General features: G+C 43.9%; 1 protein-coding gene across 1 annotated transcript; it reads right to left on the bottom strand.

The window, feature by feature from the left end:
- Positions 1-194: 194 nt before the first annotated feature.
- On the bottom strand, positions 195-12,087 carry LOC121581476 (plexin domain-containing protein 2-like). Its single transcript, XM_041896971.1, has 14 exons — positions 11,601-12,087; positions 9,373-9,545; positions 8,514-8,657; positions 8,205-8,274; positions 7,910-8,032; positions 7,584-7,702; positions 7,377-7,476; positions 7,146-7,241; positions 4,903-4,984; positions 4,674-4,734; positions 4,336-4,576; positions 2,045-2,083; positions 1,635-1,798; positions 195-1,348 (listed from the first exon to the last, which is right to left on the bottom strand). The coding sequence occupies exons 1-14, from the start codon at positions 11,686-11,688 to the stop codon at positions 1,118-1,120; spliced, it is 1,731 nt and encodes a 576-aa protein (XP_041752905.1). The 5' UTR covers positions 11,689-12,087; the 3' UTR covers positions 195-1,117.
- Positions 12,088-21,501: the final 9,414 nt, after the last annotated feature.

Below are 21,501 nucleotides of genomic sequence, written 5' to 3'. Positions count from 1 at the left end.
GCAGTGGTCTAAGGCACTGCATCGCAGTGCTAGCTGTGCCACTAGAGATCCTGGTTAGAATCCAGGCTCTGTCGTAGCCGGCCGCGACTGGGAGACCCGGCAGGGATGTAGCTCAGTTGGTAGAGCATGGTGTTTGCAACGCCAGGGTTGTGGGTTCGATTCCCACGGGGGGCCCATATGAAAAAAATGAAATAACGTATGCATGCACTCACTAACTGTAAGTCGCTCTGGATAAGAGCATCTGCTAAATGACGTAAATGCAATGAGTGCTTCCAAGAGCACCCTCTAACATCCACTTGTTTCACCCAAGCAGTGCTCCTGCCTTTGTTTTCCATAGATATTCAACAGCATCCTACCTCCACCGCCTGCATTTAGTAAACACTACTAAATGACCTGAGAGGTATAGGTAAATTCATCTGTCCAGTTCAATGTATTATGTGTCCAGTCCTCTGCAATCACAGCATTCTCACACGAACTAGAAATGTTTCAAATGTCATGAAAATGACAGCAGGTAAAGCATATTTACAGTAGAGAATCATCAATACATTGTTCAAGCATGTCCTGAAGCTGTCGTTGAGTTCAGTCACTCTGCATAGGCCCGAGATTCTCCTGAGGCACTGCCATTTCAATCTCCAGTCAGCTGTAGCAGTGCATTCCACCAGGAAAACAAAACCTGTTAAACATGCCAATGACATTCTTAGCTTATGTATTTAATTGTTTTTGAAATCAGCTAGTTTTTCCTCCTCAGCAGCTCTGAACCTTGAGGTTTTTATGTGCTAAATAAAAGGCCATCTATTGGTTCAAGGAATTCCACTTGACACAGTTCTTCCACGGTACAACTGAAGAAGGCCGAAACATGTTGGTTTTTAACAATATATACGTTTTTTCCCCCTACAAACGTCCATTTGTCCTCTAAGTATCTGAATACGGTCTCTCACAAATCCAGTCTGTTCCTCTATTCATGCACCTTAGTTGGAATGCAAGGTAGCGAAAGCATACATTCTCCTTCCACAGTATAAAATACTAGTTTCCCCCAAAGCCTCCTGAATGGTCAGGTCTTGTTAGTTCTGGTCAGATCCGGTCCAGTTCCGATCCGGTTAGTTCCAGTCAGGTCCGGTCAGCAATGGTCTGACAGGAAGCGTTCTCTTTGGTTGGGGACGATGAAGCCGTCCTTGCCGTCCATGAAGCTCTCCCTGCGGTCGTGGCCGGAGATGATGAAGGTGTGTTTGGGGTCGATGACCACCAGACTGTCCTTCTCCAACCCTGCAGCCTCCACCTCGGCGTACACAGGATTCCCAGAGCCGCGACGGAACTTCATCTTCATGACCGGCCAGCGTGTGGGCCGCCTCTGGGTTCGGAAGCACAGGTAGAAGAACTGAAAGGAGGTTTGTGCTAAAAAAATACGTATTAGAGGAGCTTCCCTAAAATGTGTAACTACTCCATGTAGGCATAAACAAGGTCTGATGTTCTGTCTGATGAAGGTCTTCAATGACCTAAATGTCACAGTGTGTTAAGCCTTTAACAAAATACATCAAATTAGATGTGCTCTCAGTGACTTCCCTTACCAAATCAAGGTGTAAATAAAGGCATATTAATCTTTGTGAGTGCCAGCAGGGGACAGTAGGCCTACTTACCTCAATGAAGAATAGGCTGGCGCTGGAGGTCGGGTGGTTGTACATGTACACCGTTGCTATGACAGCTGCTGCCATGGCAATCATGGCCAGCGAGATGCCCACCAGGAGACCAGTCTGTAGGTGCACGTCTCTCTGCTCCTCCTCTGGCTCGTCCACTTCAGCAGCTGGAGGGGGAGAAGTAACGGACGATACCTAACGTTGGAGGAATCTTCACTGTTTGCTGGGTTGTTGCTCATATCTGGGTCAAAATAATATTTGTTTTCATAAAAATGCTTTAGGTGTGTTTTATTTAGCTTGCCAGTGTAATGGAACCAATGTAATAGTCTTAAAAGTGCAAACCCTGCCTATCGTGATCATATGTTTTATTCATGAGAATGTTGGAACCATGCAAGAGATTGGCAACCACTTACACGCTTCTTTTACTGTGTGCAGGGAAATCTTTGTGTCATCTGAAAGAAGAAAAATACATATGGATGTGTAAATGATTTGTTTGGACACCAAGGGCCCAATTAAATCAAAACTGGTCACCAGCTTTCTGAGGCCTGTAGTTAATGTTTACCCCAGAGCCATATAGGCATGTATGCGTTCATAAACAGTATACGATGAGAACATACAATACCAGTCAAAAGTTTGGACAACCCTACTCATTCCAGGGTTTTTCTTTATTTTTACTATTTTATACATTGTAGAATAATAGTGAAGACATCAAAACTATGAAATAACACATATGGAATCATGTAGTAACCAAAAAAGTGTTCAACAAATCAAAACATATTTTGTATTTGAGATTCTTCAAATAGCCACCCTTTGCCTTGATGACAGCTTTGCACACTCTTGACATTCTCTCAACCAGCTTCATGAGGTAGTCACCTGGAATGGATTTCAATGAACAGGTGTGCCTTCTTAAAAGTTCATTTGTGGGATTTCTTTCCTTCTTAATGCGTTTGAGCCAATCAGTTATGTTGTGACATGGTGGGGGGGTATACAGAAGATAGCCCTATTTGGTAAAAGACCAAGTCCATATTATGGCAAGAACAGCTCAAATAAGCAAAGAGAAACGACAGTCCATCATTACTTTAAGACATGAAGGTCAGTCAATATGGAACATTTCAAGAACTTTTAAAGTTTCTTCAAGTGCAGTCGCAAAAACCATCAAGTGCTATGATGAAACTGGTTCTCATGAGGACCACCACAGGAATGGAAGACCCAGAGTTACCTCTGCTGCAGAGGATAACTTAATCAGAGTTACCAGCCTCAGAAATTGCAGCCCAAATAAATGCTTCACAGAGTTCAAGTAACAGACACACCTCAACATCAACTGTTCAGAGGGGACGGTGTGAATCAGGCCTTCATGGTCGAATTGCTGCAAAGAAACCACTACTAAAGGACACCAAGAAACACGAGCAATGGACATTGGACCGGTGGAACTCTGTCCTTTGGTCTGGAGTCCAAATTTGAGATTTTTGGTTCCAACCACCGTGTCTTTGTGAGACGCGGTGTGGGTGAACGGATGATCTCCGCGGTGGTAAAGCATGGAGGAGGAGGTGTTATGGTGTGGGGGTGCTTTGTCGTGACACTGTCTGTGATTTGTTTAGAATTCAAGGCACACTTAACCAGCATGGCTACCACAGCCTTCTACAGCGATACACCATCCCATCTGGTTTGGGCTTAGTGAGACTATCATTTGTTTATCAACAGGACAATGATCCAACACACCTCCAGGCTGTTTAAGGGCTATTTTATCAAGAAGGAGAGGGATGGAGTGCTGCATCAGATGACCTGGCCTCCACAATCCCCTGACCTCAACCCAATTGAGATGGTTTGGGATGAGTTGGTCCGCAGGGTGAAGGAAAAGCAGCCAACAAGTGCTCTGCATATGTAGGAACTCCTTCAAGACTGTTGGAAAAGCATTCCAGGTGAAGCTGGTTGAGAGAATGCCAAGAGTGTGCAGAGCTGTCATCAAGGCAAAGGGTGGCTACTTTTAAGAATCTCAAATATAAAATATATTTTGATTTGTTGAAAACTTTTTGGTTTACTACATGATTCCATGTGTGTTATTTCATAGTTTTGATGTCTTCACTATTATTCTACAATGTAAAAAATAGTAAAAATAAAGAAAAACCCTTGAATGAGTAGGTGTGTCCAAACTTTTGACTGGTAGTGTACCTTCCACCCTCCCCAGTCCGACATAGACAGATACCCAGTGAGAAGCATCATTCAGCAGATAAGGTCAGCGTGTGCAGTATGGTGCCAGTGTGCAGTATTTGTCATTGCGTTGTATAAGCGGCTGCACAATTATCTGACAGCAGGCTGGGAAATAGCTGCAGACCGGACCCTCGTCATCTCTACGTTCCTGAGCAACTAAAGCAAACACAAACCGCAGCCCAACTCCCATTCTATATCCTTCTACCCGAAGTGTGCATTTGTTCACTTCCAGGTGTGCACATGTTCACTTCCCATCAAGTGGTTTCAAAGCATTGGATTGTGTAAGCAGGAGTGAACTAGAATGAGTTTACACTATTTCTTGCACCACTTCAGTCTTTTAAAATATGAAGTCATTGTAAACCCACGAGGGCTTGGTAAATGTTAAGTCATAGTAAAAGGGTTTGGTAAATGTCACTCACTCATCCTAGCATCCCCATGGCGCCAAATGGTAAACGTGTCTTGATCAAAAAGGCCAGGTAGTGGTACTACTACTTACCCACCGTAGGAGCACTGGTGAAGGGGAGGGCAGTGGTGACATTGGGTATGGGTCTGGTTGTAGTAGTGGTAGTGGTAGTGGTGGTAGTGGAGGTAGTCGTGGTAATGGAGGTGGTAGTCCGTTGTCGCACTGTTCTTGTCGTGGCAACTGGAGTGGTTGTAGTGTGAGCATTAGGAACATTGTAAGGTGTTGTGGTGTTGGTGTTGGTGTGAACCATCTGAACACAGCTCTGGTTTTTCCCCTGTGAAATCAAGACAGCGTGAATTAGTTTCCAGTTTTGAAATAGTTTCCTTGAGGCAGAAGAAAACAAATGAAGTGAATAGTGAACTGTTCAATACCTCTTCAGGACAGCCCTTATCTATCCAGTCCTGACGATGCCGGTCGAAGCCACTGGAGCACCTGTTATAAATAACAGAACAGAACAACCATTAGGACACAACATGGTACTCATATGGTAGCGATAGGTTGTTACTTTTCTCTATGAACTCATGTCACAGCAAAATTCCACTGTATGCATTCTGTACCTACAAATGGCAACAACAAACTTGACCTGGACTTGACTTTTACCTGTGTAGTCTGCTGCACCAGCTGCAGTTGAAGCTGATCTCAGATGACACACAAGGTCCACAGCTGGAGAACTGAAGACAAGCTGAGAGAAAAAAAGCGAGATCCTAGTACCCCAAAAGTTGCACATTTTTGCTCTAGCCCAGCACAAATCATTACCATAGATCTAACTGTAAAGAACCCTGTAGACTTAAGCCCCGTTTATGCCTGGTTCTAACATGTGTCCTTTGCCCTGATCTAATCCGCATTCTGATTGTGCCCACATTTTTGGACAGGTGTAGACAATTAAAAGACGCATTGTGGTCTGATTGTGATCAGATCTTCCTGAACACCTCTAGAGGTAGTCTTGATATCTTACAAGTGTAGTCGGATCTGGACAGTGAAACCATTCAAATCATCATTATACAGCCCTCTAAAACCATTGACAGGTGGCACCATTGACTTATGGCATCAATATACAGTCCATTCCGAAAGTATTCAGACCCCTTCACTTATTCTATATTTTGTTAAGCACCATTGACTTATGGCATCAATATTCAGTGCATTCGGAAAGTATTCAGACCCCTTCACTTTTACCACATTTTGTTACGTTACGGCCTTATTCTAAAATTGATTAAATTGTTTTTTCCCCTCATCAATCTACACACAATACTCCATAATGACAAAGTAAAAACAGGTTTTTAGACATTTTAGCAAATGTATAAAAATTACAAACTGAAAAATCACATTTACTTAAGTATTCAGATCCTTTACTCAGTACTTTGTTGAAGCACCTTTAGCAGCAATTACAGCCTCAAGTCTTCATGGGTATGACTCTACAAGCTTGGCACACCTGTATTTGGGGAGTTTCTCCCATTCTTCTCTGCAGATCCTCTCAAGCTCTATCAGGTTGAATGGGGAGTGTCGTTGCACAGCTATTTTCAGGTCTCTCCAGAGATGTTAGATCAGGTTCAAGTCCGGGCTCTGGCTGGGCCACTCAAGGACACTCAGAGACATGTCTCGAAGCCAGTCATATGTTGTCTTGGCTGTGTGCTTAGGGTTGTTGTCCTGTTGGAATGTGAATCTTCACCCCAGTCTGAGGTTCTGAGTGCTCTGGAGCAGGTTTTCATCAAGGATGGCTCTGTACTTTGCTCCGTTCATCTTTCCCTCAATCCTGACTAGTCTCCCAGTCCCTGCCACTGAAAAACATCCCCACAGCATGATGCTGGCACCACCATGCTTCATCGTAGGGATGGTGCCAGGTTTTTATTACAGACGTGACACTTGGCATTCAGGCCAAAGAGTTCAATCTTGGTTTCATCAGACCAGATCATTTTGTTTCTCATGGTCTGAGAGTCCTTTAGGTGCCTTTTGGCAAACTCCAAGAGGGCTGTCATGTGCCTTTTACTGAGGAGTGGCTTCCATTTGGCCACTCTACCATGAAGGCCTGATTGGTGGAGTGCTGCAGAGATGGTTGTCCTTCTGGAAGGTTCTCCCATCTCCACAGAGGAACTCTGGAGCTCTGTCAGAGTGACCATTGGGTTCTTGTCACCTCCCTGACCAAGGCCCTTCTCCCCCGATTGCTCAGTTTGGCCGGGCTGCCAGCTCTAGGGAGAGTCTTGGTGGTTCTAAACTTCTTCCATTTAATGATGGAGGCCACTGTGTTCTTGGGGACCTTCAATGCTGCAGAAATTTTTTGGTACCCTTTCCCAGATCTGTGCCTCGACACAATCCTGTTTTGGAGGTCTACGGACAAATCCTTCGACCTCACGGCTTGTTTTCAACTGTGGGACCTTATATAGACAGTCATATAGTCATGTCCAATCAATTGAATTTACCACAGGTGGACTCCAATCAAGTTGTAGAAACATCTCAAGGATGATCAATGGAAACAGGATGCAACTGAGCTCAATTTTGAGTCTCATAGCAAAGGGTCCGTTTTTAATTTGGAATAAATGTGCAAAAATGTCAAAAAACCTATTTCACTTTGTCATTATAATACATTACGTAACAAAATGTGGAAAAAGGGAAGGGGTCTGAATACTTTCCGATAGCACTGTATGTCTTAAAATATCTGTCAAATGATTTGCATACAGGGAGAGACCAGGAAATCAGGTCACACAGTGGACACAGTGGACAGATAAGAGACACTATTTTAACACTATGTGTAGACGCAAGTCTGAAAATGTGGGCAAAATCAGAATGTGGACAATATCAGGAAACAGGACACATGTTAGAACCAGGTATTAACGGGGCTATAGACTTACTGGGCAGAGGAAGCATCTCAACCGCTGTAGAGTTGGCGATCTTGGACTTGAGGATGTCCACTTTGTGGTACTCATAGATGGTCCTCCTGCGAACATCTGGCATAATGAGAAGGTTGTCAATGGTGGTCAGACTGCAGTCAGGTCTAATCATACTGGAGGACCAGGGATGAGGGGGGGGAACGACGACACAGAGACACTCTCAGTAGAGTAGTGAAGTATGATGGTACTCACTGGGTATCTGCTCAATCTCATGAAGCACCACAAATGCGTCTGAGAGGCCCACTTTGACAGGGTGGTTCAATGACCTGATCTCACTGATGTCAATGGGAACCTACACACAGGACAATGAGGTGTACAAATGAACTACAATTAAAGCTAATGGCAAATAACTCTACTTCTCTAGAATAAGTAACAGTTAGCGAGGAAGAGGGGCGTCACCTCTTTGTAGGCAAAGACGATGCGTCCGTCGCTGTGCAGAGCAGTCTGGAAGGTAAATGGACCTTGACTGACACTGTCCTGCAGGTGAACCTGATCCCACTGGACTACCAAGGCTGTGCCTAGAGGACAGACAGAGAAACACACACAGGCTGGTTAAAACCACCAACGTTGTGATTGATACACAAAGACAGTAGCTATGTTATTTCACTGCACATGGATAAGGTTAGTTGTCATTGACTTTTCTAAAAAACCTTTGATTGACTGAGCAGGGCTTAGCATCTATAGAGACACAATTGCCTGTTTGGCTCTATGTCTATATGTCTTACCATTGTCAAAGTAACTGATAGTGGAGTTTGTGGACATACTGGGGTCAAAGTTGGCCATCAGAGGGGCGATGTACTGAGTGGCTGTCAGCATCCTGTGGATGACATCTCCTGTGTAGATGAAACCTGGTGGAGAGCGTGCGACACACACACACACACACACACACACACACACACACACACACACACACACACACACACACACACAGAGCTCTTATTTCAGGAAGTGATGGTGGAGGTCTCTTATAATGGTGCTAATGGTCACATACTCATTCTCATACATCAGAGTTTGACGTACCACCAGTTGCCACTGTGATTTCTCTCAGTATGTGACCATAGAAAGGGAAGTCAAAGGACAGATGAACTCTCTGAAAGAAGAAAAACCACAAACACAAAGTTGAGTTCCAGTGACAAGACAAGGTGACACAAGGTATGAGTAATCATCACTTATATTGTAAAAGTCATACAGTGTAGTATGTAAACATACAGTCGACTCCTGATAAATGCAAGAGCTAGGTGCTGACTTGTCATGACAGCATGCACTAAACAGGAGCATGCCGTTATCCCTGATGGTTTGATATCCCCTGCCCTAAGGCTGGCTGCGTACCGCTGCTTGTCTGTGTGTGTTGGACAGCAGGCCGTGGATCTTCCCCTTCCCTGGGTCCAGCTGGTCTATGTCCACCCACAGAGATTTACCAGCAGTCTCTGCAGCCCCGTATATCTTAGAGGTGTAGTAGTTATGGTTCATGTCCTGGGATAAACAACATTCATGTTAGAATTCAGTGTTTCCTGGGATAAACAACATTCATGTAAGAATAAATCAGTGTTTCCCAACTCCAGTCCTCCAGTACTCCCAACAGTACACAGTTTCGTTGTAGCCCTTGACAAACACGCCTCATTCAACTCGTTGAGGGCTTGATGATTAGTTGACAAGTTGAATCAGGTGTGCTTGTCCAGGGTTACAATAGAAATGTGTACTGTTGGGAAACACTGTGTTCGATGGTATACACTATAAGTCCTGAATATGTGCTGAACAATGAGAGATCATTTCAAGCTTGATTCTGACATTGAGATATAGAGTGTGTAGAGTTCTATATTTACATTTTAGTCATTTAGCAGACACTCTTATCCAGAGCGACTTACAGTTAGTGAGTGCATACATTTTATTTTTATATACTGGCCTCCCGTGGGAATCGAACCCACAACCCTGGCGTTGCAAGCACCATGCTCTACCAACTGAGCTACACGGGGCTATATCATGTCAATATGACAGTTAGAACAAGAAACATTATTAAACATTACAGGGTCCTGACTTTTCCTAAACACAAGACCTGGCCAAGAAACACTCTGGGGTCTAATTAACTAGGGCTCAGAGTTTTTTACTGGCCTGGTCATGATGGAAAACACCTGGCCCTTAAAATGGTTGTTGTTGTTGTTGTTGTTGTTATTGTTGTTGTTGTTCCTACTTCAATCTGGGAGCTGTTGTCATGTCTCTCCTCAGTCAGTAGGTCATCCTGGTCCTTGTAGTGGCCGTGGCGGTCGTCACTGGCCCAGCTCGAGGCCCCCGGCCTGGGGGTGGCCAGCCACCTCCTCCACCTCTGGCTGGAGGATGCCTGGTCCTCAGACACACTCTCCAGACCTGGACCAAACAAAAACACGTTCAGATACATGAGGTGTGCTTGATTTAGCCTGAAACAATGGAACCAATGCAAAAGTGCAAACCCCCCTGAATTCCGGTCAAGCTAAATCAACCGCACACTTCAAAGTATTTGACACATAATGTATTTGATCCAGATCTGACACTCCTCTAGAGAGGGCCAGCCCCTGCACACCAGCATGGGAGACCCCTGAGGAGAGTAGAAGGGGCTCCCTATGACATAGTGTGCTGGTTATGTTTCATCTCACCAGTGTTTGAAAAGGGCCCAGGAATCTCCTATGTGAGGGTGACAATGACATGTTGAACGTCTTCAGACAGAGACAGTCCTTGGAACTAAACCCATCTTTATATACTAGCCTACATCTGCCTGCATGCCAGTGTCAACATGAGACAGACACAGACAGCATACTAACGTCTCTTCCCTGGGCAAAACAAACATCCACCCCCACTCAATCATCCTGCCAGGGACAGCAGTGCATCTAAACTCCCCCCTCTTTTCGCAGGAGAGAGTGAAAGGCTGCCGCACATTCTTCACACTAGCAGGCCCAACCCAGAGGTTATGGGGGCAGCTATGATGGAGGAAGACATGTTGTGAGTTTCATAGAGTGTGTCACATAGTGTTCTACTATCAACAGCAGACTTAGAATTGTTATTGTGGTTTGGAGACATATAGAACACCTTAAAGAACTGGTTTAATGGGCAGTCTGCAGTTCAAACAATAAGAAAGCGGTCACCCCGCCACTGATTTGGTAAATAGCTTAGGGATGGGGCTGGAGAAATGTAGCCACTGTCAACTTCTTAGACAGAGCTATGGATGCAAGGACTGACCATCCATGAGATCAAATTAACAGTTTTAATCATGTTTTGAGGCTATACAGTGTTTGTTTACAATTACTTTGCTTACAAACAAAAGAGTAAAACAAGTGTATATTTTGGGTGCTGATGGGGTAAGACAATTGAACTAAGCTCATGAGGCATTTATAAGTTATATTCTTCAAGAATCAATGGGTATATAAATGGGTACAATAATGAATGTAGCAATTGCATATTGCCCCTTTAATGAGCCATGAACTGACACTAAAGCAGTAATAAACCTACATGCATGTCAGTAAAGTGACATTTCTGTAGCAAGTCCTGTTATCTTGTTAAGTTAATCTTATCTCCTCTTATCTTAGGAAGGTCCCTTGGGAAGTATTCTATTATATGCCAGACAACTGTGTCCACTCTTTAAGGATTCAGTATTGCAGTGATGTAGCCTATCACAGCATTTTATCCTGTACTTTTATGGTCTAATGTTTACAGTAATTTCTTCAATATTTTGATTTATTTAAAAGGTGAATAACTTGCCAAAACATTAAGGCTATACAGAAATTTTTGTGCACATGGCTGAGCTTCAAAAAACAAACACACCAGAGAGAACTGGAGAACAATAATGACTTACAATAAATAAATACTATTTTAAAATAATGACTTACGATAAATAAAGACTACTTTAAATAATGACTTACTATAAATAAAGACTACTTTAAATACTGACTTACAATAAATAAAGACTATTTTAACTAATAACTTACAATAAATAAAGACTATATTAAATAATGACTTACAATAAATAAATACAATTTCAAATGATGACTTACAATAAATCAAGACTATTTTAAATAATGACTTGCAATAAATAGAGACTATTTTAAATAATGACTTGCAATAAATAAAGACTGCTTTAAATAATAACTTACAAGAAATAAAGACTACTTTAAATACTGACTTACAATAAATAAAGACTATTTTAAATAATGACTTACAATAAATAAAGACTACTTTAAACACTGACTTACAATAAATAAAGACTATTTTAACTAATAACTTACAATAAATAAAGACTATTTTAAATAATGACTTACAAAAAAATAAAGACTATTTTAACTAATTACTTACAATAAATAAAGACTATATTAAATAACGACTTACTATAAATAAATACTATTTTAATTGATGACTTACAATAAATAAATACTATTTTAAATAATGACTTACCACTTGCATGCATTAATTCCACATTACTTATTTGATACTGGAAAACTAGAAATATTCCGGTGATAAAATTGAGAGTCTTCGTCATCATCACCCCAAGGCACACTATCAAATAAAAACTCTGTTTGACAACTATTCATCTGGATAGGGCCTTTTGGTTTGAAGTATCAAGGCTGTACTATTGCATCAGAAGGTTGTCCACTTCTCAAACAAAAACGCTGAGCAGGGTATGAAATAAAATCCAGTAGTTGCATTTTTAAAATAAACTACTAAACATTTCAATAGCAATACTTCCCGTCGCCGGGAAATGCCCATTTAACAAGAATTAAGAATCCGAATTGGCTAACTCTATTCGTCTTGGAAAGGTTGTGTGATCACTTGATAGGGCTAAGTAGGTCTAAGATAATACATCTGTTGACAATGACTTGAGTGCGATGCTGAAGTTATTATTGTCTCTCTCCATCTTGCATGGTCATCTCCATTATAATAAGTTGAGAGTGGAGACAGTGCATAAGCGTTGGAAACTTTGTGCACACGCCTCAAAACAGTGAGTCTGCCACCGTGCTGAGTAGAATAGGTACTCCCTCTCTCTCTCTCTCCTTCTCGCTCTCTTTCTCTCTCTCCCCCGCTCTCTCTCTCTCCCTCTCTCTCTCTCTCTCTCTCTCTCTCTCTCTCTGTGTGTACTGTGTGTGTGTTTTCTCACCTGCATGAGAGCGAGTTCCTGTGAGAATTCCTTGGATTGGATGAGTGTGACATATCTCACAAGGCTAAGAGGGCTTTCCAACCTCTGTGTGTGTGTGTGTGTGTGAGAGAGAGAGAGAGAGAGAGAGAGAGAGAGAGAGAGAGAGAGAGAGAGAGAGAGAGAGAGAGAGAGAGAGAGAGAGAGAGAGAGAGAGAGAGAGAGAGAGAGAGAGAGAGAGAGAGAGAGAGAGAGAGACAGAGACAGAGACAGAGACAGAGACAGAGACAGAGACAGAGACAGAGACAGAGACAGAGACAGAGACAGAGACAGAGACAGAGACAGAGACAGAGAGACCAGTCTGCAATGCAAGCCCTCTGTACTCTACTTACTCTACTTCATTTAGTCTAAAAATGTGTACAATTAGACAGACATATTAGACAGACCTATTAGACAGACCTATTAGACAAACCTATTAGACAGGCCTATTAGACGGGCGTATTAGACAGACCTATTAGACCTGTTAGACAGACCTATTAGACCTATTAGACAGACCTATTAGACAGGCCTATTAGACAGACCTATTAGACCTATTAGACCTATTAGACATACCTATTAGACAGACCTATTAGACCTATTAGACAGACCTATTAGACAGACCTATTAGACAGGCCTATTAGACAGACCTAGTAGACCTATTAGACCTATTAGACAGACCTATTAGACAGGCATATTAGACAGGCCTATTAGACAGACCTATTAGACCTATTAGACAGACCTATTAGACAGACCTATTAGACAGACCTATTAGACAGACCTATTAGACATACCTATTAGACAGGCATATTAGACAGGCCTATTAGACAGACCTATTAGTCAGACATATTAGACCTATTAGACAGACCTATTAGACATACCTGGTCTACGTGGTCCTCTGTAGCTCAGCTGGTAGAGCACGGCGCTTGTAACGCCAGGGTAGTGGGTTCGATCCCCGGGACCACCCATACACAAAAAAAATAAATATGTATGCACGCATGACTGTAAGTCGCTTTGGATATAAGCGTCTGCTAAATGGCATATTATTATTATTATTAGACAGACCTATTAGATATACCTATTAGACAGACCTATTAGACCTATTAGACAGACCTATTAGACATACCTTTTAGACAGGCCTATTAGACAGACCTATTAGACAGGCCTATTAGACAGACCTATTAGACAGACCTATTAGACAGGCCTATTAGACAGACCTATTAGACAGGCCTATTAGACAGACCTATTAGACAGACCTATTAGACAGGCCTATTAGACAGACCTATTAGACAGACCTATTAGACAGGCCTATTAGACAGACCTATTAGACATACCTATATGTTTAGTCTTAATGGAAAAGAAAGGAGGGGACCATACTGTACTTCTTCCCACAGACAAACACAGGGCCTCTTCACTATCCTGTATCTCATTAATACTGAATGCCAGTCTTATAAAGTTGTCTTATAAAGTTGTACACTAGTGTTTCTGGGTGTTTCTGGGTCTGGCTTTATACTGTAGCTGTCAAGATAAAACAAATGACATCAATATATCACAGTTACCCAGGCAACTACAGTGGAGTTATCATTACCCAGGCTACTACAGTGGAGTTATTGTTACCCAGGCAACTACAGTGGAGTTATCGTTACCCAGGCTACTACAGTGGAGTTATTGTTACCCAGGCAACTACAGTGGAGTTATTGTTACCCAGGCAACTACAGTGGAGTTATCGTTACCCAGGCTACTACAGTGGAGTTATCGTTACCCAGGCTACTACAGTGGATTTATCGTTGAAACTATTTTTGTTGTGATTCTGTAAATATACTACACAGATATGAATGGATTGGTTCTTCTGCTCCATTTGTAGCCACAGGATAAATAAACATGGGCTTACTAGACCAAGCAACACATGTTACTGAAATCTCACACTGCCAAATACTGTGCATACACACAAGTATATACCAAGCACTGACTGTAACAGTATATGTGGTTTATCATGTGTTTATATTGTGTATCATTTCAATGTGTTACACATCCGTTAAATACATGTGGTTCAATGTGCAGTAATAATAAAACACAAGTCCTTGATCCTCAGCCATAGTTTCAGAATCAGACAACCTACAGAAAATGTGCTTGTGCTCATCAACAATCCTTTTCCCCTCCCAGCTTCATTGCATTCCTTGACTGCTGTCATAGCCTACAATTAATAATCTCTCTCCTTTGGCACCTCTGAATGATTTCCTTCCCATTGACGTCCTACATTCCTCCTGTGTCTTTGACCTCTGTCTCTGGCCTCCGGTCCTCTGTCTGGCAGAGAGAGAGACAGCGACCAGAGGAAGTCTGGGTGTTTGCTGCCATGTCTGTGCTGTATGTGCTAGGGCCTGGCTGAACTGAGTCTGGGACTGGAGATGGATGGACAGTGGGCTGGGGCTTGGAGAGAGGTCTGGGACTGGAGATGGATGGACAGTGGGCTGGGGCTTGGAGAGAGGTCTGGGACTGCGGATGGATGGACAGTGGGCTGGGGCTTGGAGAGAGGTCTGGGACTGGGGATGGATGGACAGTGGGCTGGGGCTTGGAGAGAGGTCTGGGACTGGAGATGGATGGACAGTGGGCTGGGGCTTGGAGAGAGGTCTGGGACTGGGGATGGATGGACAGTGGGCTGGGGCTTGGAGAGAGGTCTGGGACTGGGGATGGATGGACAGTGGGCTGGGGCTTGGAGAGAGGTCTGGGACTGGGGATGGATGGACAGTGGGCTGGGCCTTGGAGAGAGGTCTGGGACTGGGGATGGATGGACAGTGGGCTGGGCCTTGGAGAGAGGTCTGGGACTGGGGATGGATGGACAGTGGGCTGGGGCTTGGAGAGAGGTCTGGGACTGGGGATGGATGGACAGTGGGCTGGGGCTTGGAGAGAGGTCTGGGACTGCGGATGGATGGACAGTGGGCTGGGGATTGGAGAGAGGTCTGGGACTGGAGATGGATGGACAGTGGGCTGGGGCTTGGAGAGAGGTCTGGGACTGGGGATGGATGGACAGTGGGCTGGGGCTTGGAGAGAGGTCTGGGACTGGAGATGGATGGACAGTGGGCTGGGGCTTGGAGAGAGGTCTGGGACTGGAGATGGATGGACAGTGGGCTGGGGATTGGAGAGAGGTCTGGGACTGGGGATGGATGGACAGTGGGCTGGGGCTTGGAGAGAGGTCTGGGACTGGGGATGGATGGACAGTGGGCTGGGGCTTGGAGAGAGGTCTGGGACTGGGGATGGATGGACAGTGGGCTGGGGCTTGGAGAGAGGTCTGGGACTGGGGATGGATGGACAGTGGGCTGGGGCTTGGAGAGAGGTCTGGGACTGGAGATGGATGGACAGTGGGCTGGGGCTTGGAGAGAGGTCTGGGACTGGGGATGGATGGACAGTGGGCTGGGCCTTGGAGAGAGGTCTGGGACTGGGGATGGATGGACAGTGGGCTGGGCCTTGGAGAGAGGTCTGGGACTGGGGATGGATGGACAGTGGGCTGGGGCTTGGAGAGAGGTCTGGGACTGGGGATGGATGGACAGTGGGCTGGGCCTTGGAGAGAGGTCTGGGACTGGGGATGGATGGACAGTGGGCTGGGCCTTGGAGAGAGGTCTGGGACTGGGGATGGATGGACAGTGGGCTGGGCTTGGAGAGGTCTGGGACTGGAGATGGATGGACAGTGGGCTGGGGCTTGGAGAGAGGTCTGGGACTGGAGATGGATGGACAGTGGGCTGGGCCTTGGAGAGAGGTCTGGGACTGGGGATGGATGGACAGTGGGCTGGGCCTTGGAGAGAGGTCTGGGACTGGGGATGGATGGACAGTGGGCTGGGGCTTGGAGAGAGGTCTGGGACTGGAGATGGATGGACAGTGGGCTGGGGCTTGGAGAGAGGTCTGGGACTGGGGATGGATGGACAGTGGGCTGGGGCTTGGAGAGAGGTCTGGGACTGGAGATGGATGGACAGTGGGCTGGGGCTTGGAGAGAGGTCTGGGACTGGGGATGGATGGACAGTGGGCTGGGGGCTTGGAGAGAGGTCTGGGACTGGGGATGGATGGACAGTGGGCTGGGGCTTGGAGAGAGGTCTGGGACTGGGGATGGATGGACAGTGGGCTGGGGCTTGGAGAGAGGTCTGGGACTGGGGATGGATGGACAGTGGGCTGGGGCTTGGAGAGAGGTCTGGGACTGGGGATGGATGGACAGTGGGCTGGGGCTTGGAGAGAGGTGGAGGATGGATGGACAGTGGGCTGAGGCTTGGAGAGAGGTCTGGGACTGGGGATGGATGGACAGTGGGCTGGGGCTTGGAGAGAGGTCTGGGACTGGGGATGGATGGACAGTGGGCTGGGGCTTGGAGAGAGGTCTGGGACTGGAGATGGATGGACAGTGGGCTGGGCCTTGGAGAGAGGTCTGGGACTGGGGATGGGGGTGCACTCTTAGAAAAAAAGGTGCTATCTAGAACCTAAAAGGTTTATTCGGCTGTCACCATAGGAGAACCCTTTTGGGTTCTATGAAGAACCCTTTCCACAGAGGGCTCTACTTGTAACCCAAAAGAGTTCTACCTGGAACCCAAAAGAGTTCTACCTGGAACCAAAAAGGGTTCTACTATGGTGACAGCCGAAGAACCGTTTTGGAACCCTTTTTTCTAAGTGTGGGTGGGATAGAGGGCTTGGGATGTGGCTTGGAGAGAGGTCTGGGACTGGGGATGGTGCTTGGAGAGAGGTCTGGGACTGGGGATGGAGGTGGGGGGGATAGAGGGCTGGGGATGGGGCTTGGAGAGAGGGCTAGGGATGGGGCAGGAGATGGTTGTCTTATATCACAGGTTAGAGAGGCAAAGACTGAAGAAGAAACTTGTAAATAAACATTTATTACAGTAAAGTGCAACGTTTGAGTCACATCGAATTTTGTAATACATAAAAACAAATACTATATCTGCAACGATAAAAAGGACGGATTTATGGTTGTTAGTGGATCATAATCGTCTGTAATGTCATTATGAATATATTGCTACTTCACAATACTATTGATCTTTATTAACATTGTCCTCGTCACGATGGTGAATGCAATTCCCTGAGCATAAAATAATGAACTTATATCAATAGATTTTTCCTAAGACTATAATATGAGTACTGTTCAATACAAACTGTAAATAAACACTTTAGTTGACACTGTGCTTGGCAATGTTTTGTTATGAGCTTATAAGAACGGTTTGGAGTTATTCCTCCTCAAGCATCAGAGGTACCCACTCTGGACTCTGCATTGTCTGAAGAGGGGTCAAACAAGGTGTTGAAGAATGACAGGTCAGATTCCCTTCCGTGTTCTGAATCCTAGAAATACAAACTAATTTATCTTTATATAGTCTTAGACAGAGCACAACTTGGCCAATATGGCTCTCAAACACACTTTTTCATTATGATAATGACTATCATACTGTATGTATTTACAGTCAGTAGCGGTGCGTGGGTAAAATCACTGGGGAAGCCAAGCCAAAAGCAATATTACAATCTCTATGTGTTGTGATAATTGCGTTGTTTTCTCTGTAACCTGTTAGTTCATATGCCTTACCACCGTGATATATAGCCCTAAAGGCCGAGACAATAAGAAGACACAGTGGCAGAATAAATTCAACCACACCTGTTTCATCACAAAACCGGAGAACAACATCTGTCTGGTGAAGTCCACAAGGCATATTGCATGTAACAAACAGTTACATGACCTACAGCATGGTCAAGCAAGTTAATATTTCGGACATTTTCAGACTACTAAACAAACATTGATTTAGGACCACGGCGAGTTATCGCAAGTCGTAAAGAAAACAGGAGCTGCCTCCACTATTCCAGCATAATTTCAACTTCAACATTTCAACATCATCAAATCACCTATGCTTCGTTTAAAACTGTACTATGCAGAAATAGCTCCTCCATTTCCTGGTTGCTAAAATTCTAATAGTTCACCTAATTTCAGTTTATGTGACAAAACAAGCAAGTATAGTGTAGAGAATCATTGTACCATCTAAACCGCTGTGAAATATCCATAGCCAAAAATACTGTATTTTCAGCTGTTTGAAGCTGGGGTACAAAACTGAAAATAAAAGACACAAAAACTAAACTTAAGAACGGGAAGCATAGAAATAGCGCACATAGAACAGATCTACTGATTCTTAGACTTGCTTTCAATGAGATTGACAAAGCTATAACTCACATTTCTATGTGGATTTGGTCAGATCGCCCAAAAAGTTACATATTGCAGCTTTAATACAGTGACAACTAAAAGATATCAAAAACAATTTAGTCCAATCAACATAAGCTAAATATGATGTGGCTGTCAATGATACTGATTTCTGTGTGTGTTTGTGTGTGTGTGTGTGTGTGTGTGTGTGTGTGTGTGTGTGTGTGTGTGTGTGCAAGTAGAAAACCATGTTGACGCCAACGCCATCCCTCTCTTCATGTTGCCTAAACGGTCTATGACTCTGTCATACAGTACACGCTTTTAGTTTGAGTTGTCCTAGGCTACCTGGCTAAAATGCTTGCTCACTAGCCTAACTTCCTTTCATAGGCAACGATGTGCTAGGCCAGCTAGTTAACATTAGCCTAATGTTACTACATCTAGCTACATATTGAACTTCCATCCTCTCAGTGCCAGGGACACAATGTATTAATTTATGGTTGGATCAGAATCACTGTTATAATCGTTGGCCAGTATGGACAATTAAGTAAAACCACATGTCCAAATCCCTATGTTCATCCAAGGCTAATTTAGGAAAGGGACGATTTTAGCTACAGTAGCTAGCTAGCCACCGGAGGACAACTACACAATGAGATGCAAGAATTCAAGTTTTTTCTGTAAATGACGTTCTGCTTTTGATGTGATTGGTGTGAAGCCAAATCCAAACGGGCTTCCCTAAACACTTTTGTTTTGTTGCGCCAGGACCATTCACAGTTGAGCTCACTCAGTTTAGCTAAACGCTGATTGGCTATAATTATTATCTATCTTTTATCAAGGGAGGCCAAATACTCGCTGGCTTCCCTTGCATTCAATGCTACGGGCGGCAACAATGTCATACTCTTTTTGACCAGACAGCATCAGATAGATGGGCTACACATACTGAGACAGAGGGGCGCTGTTTCACTCGCTCGGATGCTTTCTCCGGTGAGATACATTCAGCCTCTTGCGAATTGAAGGAAGATTATGAAACACAGAGACATGAAATATACATACATTTATGTTTGGAAAATAATGTATTGGTCAATTTTGGATGAAGCCTGGCTTCCCTTGGCATCCATGAGTACACACCACTCTTTACAGTATGGAATATGATTTTGTGATAGTGTTCACTACTTTATGTTTATACTCAGGGTTGGGGAGTAACTGGTTACATATAATCAGTTACATGTATTCTGATTACATTTTTTTTACTCTAATCAGTTGCGTTACAAGCAAAAATATTGTAATCAGATTACAGAAACTTTTGAAAACTAGATGATTATTTCTTGGATTACTTGTAAATTCAGAAAGGATGTCTGCAAAAAAAATTATAATGACACCTTTCTGTTTTCTCAATGACATTCAATTCAGCATTAAAAATAGGCGCAAGTTTAAGTTTGTTACAACTGCACGAGTCTGACCACAAGTCAGAGAGCACTATGATGACACACCAAATGCGCTTGATGGATCGTTTTTGTGTCTTCTTCTAATGCCTCTTAAGGGGAAAGTCATCCAAAAGTAACTGAAAGTAATCCGATTACGTTACTGAGTTTGGGTAATATAAAAGTTACGTTACTGATTACAATTTTGGACAGGTACTGTAACTACAGTAGACATTTATAAAGTAACCTACCCAACCCTGATTAAACATACATTTATTTTACAGAGATCATTTTCCAGAAGTTTAGGTAGGCTGTGGGGGAGACTAATTAATTATTTGTACCACTGTCTTGATCAGATATCATTATATATTCTATGCCGTAAATACTAATATCATAATTGTCATCATATCATCATCGTCATCATCATGAAAGACATCACCAAAGTCATTATTACGTTCTTCATCATCAGTTATCAATATCATCATCATCATGACATACTTGGTGGAGTATTTCCTCTGGAGTACAAAGAGAACAGTGGTGATGATAGCCACCACCAGCAGAGAGAGAACCACTCCCAACCACACATACACCACATCTGTAGTACAAGAATACATTATTGAATCAAACAGGTGCATCATTAGTGTAGTAAAACCTTGGCAGAAAGGGGTCGTTTCTAAACTCGTCCTAATACCATCCAGCCAACTACACCAAAATACATCATCAGCATTTGTAGATCTTAGGAACTCTCTTACCAATACTCGTACTTTTATGTGCAATGTCTAATCCTGAGAGCTGAGTGACAATGGATAAGACGTTACAATATTGTACTGTCCTGTGGTATGCACTCCAGAACAGCCAGTCCTACCATCTGTAGTAGGAGCTGGAGTGTCTGTGGGTAGCTGTGACCCAGGTGGATGGTGATGTCATCTAGGGCCACGCCTTAACCAGGGGCCCGGCCCTTCCAGTACATTAACACAAACTGTGGAGTGGACAGAACACAGCCTTTATATAATCACACACAGATACAGTATATCTAGTGACACAGCGGTATGACATTACCATAGTCCCAAGTCTTGCTCATCACTTGGCTTGGAAGCCTGATAATTGAGGTTCAGTCAGAATCAAACTTGGACAAAATGCACATGGAACAGCAAGGCTAACTTCCACACTTTGAGCATTTGCGTCTATTTTATGATGGTTTTATGTCCTGCAGAAAACAAATGTCAATTTAAGGAGCTTCTTGTATGGTTTCCTGACCACTACAACAATCAAGACACTGTTTCTAAAGATAAAGCCTCTCTTAATACTTATGACTAGACACCTTACCCAGAATGGCTGTGTGTAATCCACATATACGCTGCCCTCGAACCACACGTCTCCCTGACTTCCTGACTCAGTCCACAAGACATTAGCAGCACCACCACTTGCATGCTGCTTCCTGGGGGGAATGAATGAATCAACCAATAAATAATCCATCCATCCATCCATCCATCCATCCATCCATCCATCCATCCACCCAACCGTCCTTCCTTCCTTCCTTCCTTCCTTCCTTCCTTCCTTCCTTCCTTCCTTCCTTCCTTCCTTCCTTCCTTCCTTCCTTCCTTCCTT

The sequence above is a fragment of the Coregonus clupeaformis genome, chromosome 14 (genome assembly GCF_020615455.1).
Source record: "Coregonus clupeaformis isolate EN_2021a chromosome 14, ASM2061545v1, whole genome shotgun sequence".
Taxonomy (NCBI): domain Eukaryota; kingdom Metazoa; phylum Chordata; class Actinopteri; order Salmoniformes; family Salmonidae; genus Coregonus; species Coregonus clupeaformis.
The sequence above is the reverse complement of the archived record's forward strand: the minus strand, read 5'-3'. Positions and strand labels throughout refer to the sequence as shown.